This window comes from Meleagris gallopavo, chromosome 10 (assembly GCF_000146605.3).
Source record: "Meleagris gallopavo isolate NT-WF06-2002-E0010 breed Aviagen turkey brand Nicholas breeding stock chromosome 10, Turkey_5.1, whole genome shotgun sequence".
NCBI lineage: Eukaryota > Metazoa > Chordata > Aves > Galliformes > Phasianidae > Meleagris > Meleagris gallopavo.
Genome location: NC_015020.2, coordinates 4,659,431 through 4,669,331, shown reverse-complemented (window position 1 = coordinate 4,669,331; position 9,901 = coordinate 4,659,431). Strand labels below are relative to the sequence as shown.

At 35.3% G+C, this 9,901-nt stretch overlaps 1 protein-coding gene across 1 annotated transcript in view; it reads right to left on the bottom strand.

Annotated features, from left to right (window-relative positions):
- Positions 1-7,971: 7,971 nt before the first annotated feature.
- LOC100538897 (dihydropyrimidine dehydrogenase [NADP(+)]) overlaps positions 7,972-9,901 on the bottom strand; it is a 67,093-nt gene continuing 65,163 nt past the window's right edge. Inside the window, exon 8 of the mRNA XM_031554950.1 lies at positions 7,972-8,214. Within this exon, the coding sequence (XP_031410810.1) occupies positions 7,987-8,214 (228 nt within the window). The 3' untranslated portion in view covers positions 7,972-7,986. The remainder of the gene's footprint in view (positions 8,215-9,901) is intronic.

Here is a 9,901-nt window from a genome sequence, read left to right as displayed (position 1 = left end):
CAACACCTCAGCTAATGATAAGAAGCATTATTTAGTATACAGTGACATACATATTTCCACTGATAATATGTATTTTAATAAAAGAACCTCTCAGATTTTTTTAAATATAAGAGACTTCATTCTGTTTTTATAAAAACATCATCAGGAGTAAATGCAATTATATTACTGCTTTCTTAACTTCTTGTGTGGGCAAATCGAGCATTAAACATAGCCCTACCAGTTTCATTTACCAATTGGGAAATCGTGATCCGAGCTAACCTGAGCTTTTAGATGATGCATGCTGCCCACATCCCTAAGAGTACTCTGGCATAAACAAAAATCGCTTGAAAAATGATTAAGCTAAAACCCTGTAAATCCATGTGTGGAAATATATGCTATCTTGCAGACAGTTCTATCATTTCAGCTTATGTCTGCAAGCTTGTTAACATAAGCTGTGTACCTAAACACACATGTTTGAAGTTAAGGTTGTCCACAGAGAGTCAGTTTGGGACCTTATTTCTGCAGAAGCTCAAAGGCTGTATGGGATGCTTCAACTCTCTTTTTCCTGGTGCAGAAAAGTTCTCATCCAACAGCCAGGCTGCCATTTACCATGTGCAGAGCAGACCAAGAAACAACTATAGTTGGTGCCTGGGGGAGAAGCCATAGTGTCAGAAGTAGGCCTTTCTCAACACATCTGCAGCCTGTAGTATTAGTAAGCAAAGGTGGATCCCCAACATTTGTTTTCTGTTGTTTTCAGTGAAACAATATATAAAAATAGTCTGCTATAAATCTTAATTGAGACTGAAAATTACAGGTAAAAATTCTAAATTTCAGAATTACATTTGGCAATTTCTGCCCTATGCTGAAACTGTCTTTCTGACATAAAATTACATGAAGTAGTGTCAAGATTACCAATAATCTTACAAGGGCATAAGAAATAGCTGAAGAATATTTTGTCTGGATAATATTTGATACAAGTATGTTATGTACCTGATTTTGAGAATCGTGTTTATTCAGGAAGTGATATTCAAAACCACCGAGTACTTCAGATACAGCTATCAGGAGCTGCAGATTCTTAGCAGTCTTGAAAAAAGCGTGCATGTCTGTGTTCTTTGTTTCTCTCTCTTTTGCTCAATATTTGAAAACATTTTAAGAAGAAAGTAAATAAAGTAAGGGTAACAAAAAGCAAAGCATCTTCTTCACCATAAAAATTAATACTGGTTAGACTTAGTTACCTGTCAAACATTCACTCTGTTTTATTGGCTAATAGTCATGCTGTTATTAGAAAAGATGACTCCTCTTAACTACTGGTTACTTCACCAGATGACACATATTATGCAGAGGAGGAGTATTCCCTCCTAACTTACTTTTGATAAGAATTAATAGAAAGGCTTATGTAGCAAAATACAAAGTATTATAGTCTCTATCCTTTTCCAAATTTTACTAAAACTGCTTCTCAGTTGTTCTGCTTTAAGTGTAAAATGTTTCATGAAAATACTGGTTTACTACTATAGACTTCTATATACAAGTTGCCCAAATTTAATTGTCAAATTTAAACTGTGTTTTGATCCATTGTTGCTATAGTGTTTTAATATATTGTTTCAAAAAAGAAAAGGAAATAAAACACAAAACATCTCCAAACACCCTGTAAAAAAAGCCAAATGGATTAATGGAAAATGCATCCCAGACAACTACAGGTAAGGAATCTGTAGCCTACCAAGAAGCTCCAGCTTTAAGACATAAAATTAATTGGCCAGCTTTGTGTTACAGCCTTCAGGAAGGTATGTCATTGCTGGACAAAGGCTCTATGAAACTTATGAAATGAGCTCAAGATGCAGAAGACAAATGTTACAGCCAAGCTCACTCTGTTCCTTGAGCATCAATGAAAGGAGAAGGGAGATGCAGAAAGCAGCTTATTTCTCCACTGTAGAATTCTCTCCTTTAGCATGACTGTCAATTTACTGACACACCTGCTCACATCCCTGTGTGACAGATCCCTCCTTGCAATCCACTCATGTGTTGTCACATTGTGCTCCATACCCTGGGCTAACAGAGTTCTCCATAGAAGAGCAAACTATGGTGCTCAATGCAGAAGAAATGTATCTCTACCCTATTTAGTGCTACATGGTTAGACATTTGTCCAAAGGTTTTTTGTTGTGGTTGTGGGTTTGTTTTTTTTTGCTTGTTTTTTTGAACTAATTAAACTCCTTTCATTTATAAACTAATATATTATAGATTCCTGTCACCTTCTCAGATTTATAGAATGGTTTGTTTCTTTTTGCAGCAAAGTAACATATTTTCTGTATAATAGTACTCAAGTAAAATAATAATGTTGGTATTATAGCATAATACCAAAATTAAAAATAAAAATAAATACACCCAATTTCATTTCTATGGCCTTTTACCTCCTGTGTTAAATTTTGCTAGTTATATGAAGGGATTTAAAAAAAATGTAAAAATTGGGAAACAATAAAGACGATACTTCTTATTAACATTCCTTCAGAAATACAGAACAAAATAATGGATGTAAAGAATACATAAGAATATTTAGACCATTCATAATCATTTTAAAAATTGTAAAAACAATAAATAATTCAACCTACAGAGCTTTATATGCAAAGGAATCCTGTAAAATGCATATTTTTCACTTCAAATAATGCAGTTAATAAAAGTTGTCTGATGTTATTTAGTAAGAAGGCAAACAGTCCTTTTTATATTTGACATTAACAATCTGATCATTTGTCTCCCCAAAGAAAGCCCATACAGCTTTCATACAGACCACACAATAAAGAATAGTAATATTTCTGTTTACTGAGATATCAACTGGCATTTCGTTGCAAGTCAATGGTCTATCTTTGCTACAGCATACTAGACCTCAATCTGGCACCTACAAATGTCAAGAGTATAAAAAAAAATAGGTTGGAAATCAAAAGCATGTTCTAAATTTCTAAAAAACGAAACAAAGTTCACCTAAACATATTTGCTGCAGAAATCAGTACAATATTCAGCTGTCAATCTCAAAAAACAATGAGGGAGCGATGCTGTCAGTAGGACAGGATAATAACATTTCAAGCAGATGTTCAGGCAAGGCTCTAATTCTCACTGAACTCCCTTGGTAAGCATTTAATTTCTTTATCATATGCAAGCTAGGCAAATTGTACTTCATCAAAACTGTATTGTGAAATATTAATATTTCATATTATAGAAAAACTCCATAGAATAACCTTTGTCATATTAAGAACATCAGAATTTCAAATGTCATGGTTCTGCATTTTAATGCATCTTAAACAGCATTTTGGCTTGCCACCATAAATTATAACTAGTTTAATCTAAATTACTATGCTGTAATATCATACAAAAATATACATTTTTAAAATACAGATTCACTTCTGTGAACTACTACTGTTATGGAAAACAATATGTCATTGTTTCATTATTTTTTACCACTTTCAATTATAAAGTGAGGTGCACATAGTGCAAATATATTGAGATAACTGGTTGATGGCAGAATCTGCATATTCAAATAACAGCATATAGATATGCTATATATCCTGTGTAAATTAATGAATTCTCTACCAGGAATGGTTTTCATTTAGAAATGGTTCTGAAAATATATTGCAAATTCTGCTTCAGTGATTGGTATAAACATATATTATGACTAGAAAGTTTTCTCTGCTATGGGTTCATTCAAACATAATCTAGTTTTAATTGTAGCTTTGTTTTTAAGATCATCCATGCAATTTGCTTCATATACAATGAAAATACATTAAAGATTAGAAATGAAGTTAGTCTGCATGTTGATTTCTGCCTGTTCTCATAATAAAGGCAACTGCTTCCACATTATTGAAAGCGACAGCATCACAAATCAATGCATGTCACAGCAGAATAAAGACAGATGTATCTGATTAATCAGAATTAAATTTTACAAGTGAAGGAAGCATCTAAAAATCAAAGCAAATATTGCTGTTATCCCATGCTTTTTCCTCTTTCTAAGCAGCCCATACAGTGCACTGAGAGAACGACAAAGCTGGAGTTGAGTTGATAAAACCCAATTTCTTATATAAATTCAGAGTGGTAGTGGAAATGTCTAGAGAAAAGACATGCACAGTTCATATAATCCCTGGCTTGTTTTGATACTGTGTTTGTACAAACTTTCTGATTAAAGGTTTTAATGCAAATTTTATGTACTAAACAGTATTCAATAATAAATTCTAAGTAAATAAACCAGCTCAATACAACAATTCTACTAAAAAACCTCCCACTTGTCGTTACTTGTTTAATTAACACAATATTTCTCATTCTGCAGGTAGTTTTGTGTTCTTCTAAGTTCTAAAAGAGGTAATGATTGATACTCATTTCTTTGCGGACTCTATAATATGCAGCTCCTCCATTCCCATTCAATAGCTTGCCGACAGAATTTACAAATAATAGTTTGTAGCAGAGTTATCTGAATAAGACAGAAGCTCTGTTTGAACCAAAAGAGCAACGAGTTACTGATTCTACACCGAAAGAGTGAAGAAGAAGGTGGGTGTAAAGGGGCATTTTTATTCTACCGTTTTTCTTGCCTAGTGATAGTCCATGTTAAAAGCAGCTATTTTAATTTCTGGAATAAATCAAATCTACTCAGTATTAATGGTGCTATGCATATATGATTGCTTTCATAAATACAGTTCTGCAAATCATGAATCATGACTCCATCCTCTTCTAAAACATATAGACACATACAGGTATAGTACCATGTAATTAATATTTATATTACACTGTAATATCCACTATTTTCTAAAATATTCCCTATGTTATATATCCCCCACATATATACGTATATATATACACACCAAAGCTATGCACTTAAAGACTTACATATGTACACTGAAGACATTTCATGTTTCTCATTAGCATTTTTTCTTAATTTAATATTTCAACAATAGCATATCAGTTCTTAGGAACAAATATTTGTTGAATCAGAGGTGAAATCCTTACCCTGCAAACAGGTTGTCATGAAGGCAATTATGCAGCAAAGTGTGGGGGTTTTTGAAAAGGGAGTGAGCACAGCATGAAACAGTGCTATACTGACACCCTCTATGGCAACATGTTATGCTTTCAAGAAGAGGTCAAGACAGATAATGGTTGGGAAAACTTGGGAAGTAAATTATGGTCCACTAGTTACTATTACTCAGTTGCTATCCAACAGTTGGCTGATATAAGAATGTACAGCCTGTCTTGGGCTGCAGGTACCCCAGCCTACCGTTTTACAAGACTTTAATGTGCTAGGCAATGAAGGAGGAAAAAGAAGCTTATGTGACATGATCCTTATGAGAATCACTCCTCTCCTTTTTATCTCCTTCCTTGGACATCCTTCTTCCATATTTCATCTTGCCTTTCTCTCTGATTTTATTCCATCACACTGTACTTAACGCATGTGTTTCAGCTGTATATGCTTTTCAGTAGTCAAATGTCATTCCGATTTACCTCTCATCAGCCACTTTTGCTGAAGTGCCAAAGGAATAGGGAAGTCATTGGTTTTCCTATCAGTGACTGAACATGGTGGTGAATTCAGCAGTCAGTCCTAGAAGAGGGAGTGTTTCTATTGCTGCTAAGCTCCCACTGTTGCACAAGCAGTTAAACCTAGCCAGGACACATTAAACAAGGAGACAACAGGGATAAAAGCAAAATCCTGATTGTACCACGTACAACCAAGGCTGAAGTAGAAAAGCTTCAGTTGTCAAAAGCTGTCAAGCAAGCCCCCTTTCTCCCAGAAACTCTTCTTCACTTCAGGAAACCTTTGTTTCTGGCCTTTCTTCACAGTCAGCTTTTACTAGCTTGGAAGGAGAGTGAAATCAGAAATCTCTGCTTCCACAGGTACTGCAGCCCATGAGAACGTACTGTTCCCTTCTAAACAATGCGTAGGATTTGTGTCTGTGCAAGCAAAGCTACGTGGTTTTTGGTTGTTTGTTTTTTAAAAAAGGACATTATGCCAGCTTACATTAATCAAAAATCTATTCCAATTATTTGTTTCAGCATTAAGTCAACAGAGCAGTCTTTGTGTAGTATTTGTTGTTCAAAGAATAACTGCTGTATCTCACTGTGCATTTCTTCTCATTTGAAATATTTATTTTTTTATTTATTTTTGTAGCATTAATTTTCATGATGCTACTATAAACCAAGCAGTTTTATGTCTTCAGCACCTTCCAGCCAAGCATCTCAAATCATTACAAATACTAAGGCTTTACTGCGATAGGAAGACTATTAAGACTACTGGGAACACTACAGTGGTAGAAAAACTTGTTAGTATTTGCATGGAACAGTGTTACTGCACACTGCAACATACAATTCAAGACATCATTTCACTTGAAAGATCTTCTTTGGAATGATACCTCCAGAGCCCGGCATCCAGGGGCACTGGATTTCAACCACTGATTCTGAAAGGATTCTGAGAATCTGCTATTTATTGGACTACCACAATCACTTCCTACAATTGCTTCCTTCTTTCTTTCTGAACTACTACTCAAATCAGTAACCAGACAGTATCTGTTTAGCTCTCGAAATACCCAGCAATCAATGTGTCGTCTGAGAGAACTGCAAGCATATCAGCAATAACATTGGTTAATACATAAATCTCAGGACTGAAGTTATCTTCAGTCTGGGCACTGAATAATTACAGCTGACAGTATGTTATGCACATAAGTCAGTTATAAACATACTTGAATGACATTTATGTCCTGAAAAGTGTTTTAATAAGAAATCCTGTGAAGTAGACTAGAATCTCCATTGCAATCTGTAGGAACGCTGACTTCCTTGGAATACTTCTAGCGTGAGAAGAAGCTACTCTGACATCTTTTACAGTCTGCTCTAGTAACACAGTCCTTTGTCCTTATAATTTCCTCATGTTGGAAAGCTACCTGCTGAGGTAGCAGAGCAAAAAAATCTACCTTTTCTCTCCTGCTAAGGTCTCCATCCACCAATCCTCTTTTACATCTCATACCTGAACAAAGAATAAAAGTCTCTTCCTTCCAAATACATCTCAAAAGCTCTCTTCACTCCACGATACCCTTTGTCACTAATTGACAATGCATTACCACCATTCACACTATTACTCAGACTTTACCTTTGATATTCTTCCTTCCAACATCAGCCAGACTGTATCTATGCCCCAGCCAAAATCTCATTTATTTCCTCTGCAATACATTTCTCAAAATCGCCCTTTTCTTTCACAGTCTAAACTTCTTGCTCAGAATCTCACTTTGCTATTTTGAATACCGTAACAGAAAACTGACTGCAAACACAAATCATAGATCAAACTATCCTTTACCCACTTCAAATTAACACAAAATACTTTGTGTTAACTTTGTGTGAGAATTTGTTTTAGGTGCCACACTGAGCCAAAGTCTTCAAGAATTTAATTCCTTCCTCTTCTGCTACATCTTACTGAAACTTTGTCTCTGAGCTACAAACCTCCAGCAGAACTCCTTGCCTCTCTACAGGCTTGTTTTACAGTGCCTCCATCTTCCTCATCCACTCAGCCTGAAGCTCACGCCTGCATTATTAAATTGCAATTGGAATTCAGTTTCAATGGCTTATCTTGGCAGTCCTTGGCAAAGAAGCAGCCTTTCAGGAGTTGCTTGATAAAGCTGTCATTCACTTCCTCTGAATTCTGATCCCTCACAGAAAACAATTCCTCTGCAATGTTTATGACAGTACCACTACTGTTATTAGCTCGCTAATATTAAAAATGTTGTTGAGTAAAAGGGAAGAAATGCATATTTTAATAGCAAAAACAAACAAACAAACAACAACAACAAAAAGAAAACAAAAAAACACCCTAAAAACAAATCACAAACAGAAATTGTTTTCCCTTTACACTGCAGTGTTGGAACCTTCAAGATAATTTGACTTACATGATGCACTGTTTCCCTCCTTATCCTTACAGCCTAGATTGTGAAACTTCCAAAAGATTTAGACCTTTTTCAAATATACAGAAAAATAGTCATGTGCTAAATATGACTTGAATTATGTTTTTACCTTGTCCAGGGAGAATGTTTTAGTGACAGCAAAGCCCCATCCAGCTTCAAAAGCTCTTCGAATCATTGAGGAACTAGTAGCAGGAGTTGCACTGGCAATGCCAAAAGGATTTGGAAACTTCAGTCCAGCCATTAATACACTGATGTCTACTAAATCTACAGGAGTATAGAAGAGTGGTAGTTCTGGAGTAGTAGAAACTGCAGCACCATATAAGGACTGTAAAAAAGAAAAATATTTTTTGCTGATTCATTTTTATATAATTTACTGTTAACCTTGATAAGAGTTAAAAATAGTAATCATCATCATTCATACATAATAACCAAATTTCAACTACTCTATTTTATATTCAAGTATTGCAAATCAGCAAAATATACTAATCACTTGCACGTGGAACATCTTCTGTCCAAATAGCCCTTATGCTGAAATATTATGTCACATGAAAGTAACAGAACCGTAATAATGAAACAGTTATTTCTATATCCTCTACTGCCAGCCTGGTTCAATCCAGAGGTTTATTGTTGTTGTTGTTTTTTCTACCATTCAGAATGGCCGGTTCGTGTTCCCTACAGAATCAGTAATAGTGAGAATTAAAAGACAAAAAAAAAAAAAAAAAAAGGTTCCTTATGGAGTCAGGAGTTGAATTCAAGGATCCTTGTGGATCTCTGCCAACTCAGGGTATTCTATATCCAATGTACAGATTTGTGGAAAACAAGGGAAAGAATCCACAGGCAAGATCACTTTGTAGGCTGTCAATCTGACTCAGCATACTTGGACTTCATGCACTTTCCTCCAGCCCCTATTTAAGATTTTATTTAATCTATGCCTTGGGATACATATCAAAATATGCAAATCTACTACCAAACGTGAATACTTCAAGTGAAAAAAATTAGACTCTGATTCAAGATCAAAGAAGAACATATACTTTATGCCTGTGACACCACAGTCACTTTTGTTTTCAGTTTTAAAGGTGGCATTTTCTCTGGAGAGTCAAAGTGAAATGCTTTCAATGTAAATGTTGCATTTAATATTGCAAAAATTGTACAGAGAAAATCTTCCATGTACAGATGCTGAACAGCATCCTAATCAGGCTGCAGGAGGCAGAATTAAAATCTTTACTCACTTAGAAGTTGGAGCTGATATAACCACAACAAAAAAAGGCAGATATTTTTAGTACATAGAAAATCCCCACACAGCTTATGTTTCTAGGAAAACTCACCACAAGATCAGCAAAGTAAGACAAGAAGTAACAAACACTGTAACAGCATTTGTTAGTGTTTTCTGTAGCAGTGAAAAGCCTCAACTACTTAAGAATTGCTACCTCTGTGTTTTTTGTTGTTACTTATTTACCCCTCTTCATCCATGAAAAGTAATAAGCAGGAAGAGAATTAAGTTTCTTCCATTGTTTTGCTTGATTTTTGTTTTAGCATCTTTTGTTCATCAGACTGTTACCAATCTTGACAGTTAATTTGTTGGTTTTGCCTCAGAAATGCCTGGATTCTTGTCTCAGATTCTGACCTTAGATTTCCTTGGGCAGAGAGTACCCATCTGTGGGTCAAATCTTCCAATGGCATTAAAAGCCACTATGAAAAGTAGTGAGATTACTCTAATCTAAATGATGTCAACCTGCACATATCCTCACTGGTGCCCATTTTGTAAAAAGCTAATTTTTGCATAACCCTACCACTTGGGATCCACTCCCTTCAGTACCATGACCACTACTCCCAGGCAGCAGCTGATGTAGTCACTTTATGATCCTCCTGGATCACAAAACAGATATAGGAGCATGGTAGCACTTTTTTCTGTTATATATTTGCAAGCTGCGATACCTGCTGAAACCAACATCAATATATTGAATTCTTACACTGAACTCTGAATTTGATTCTGGCAGAATGACAGCTAAGAG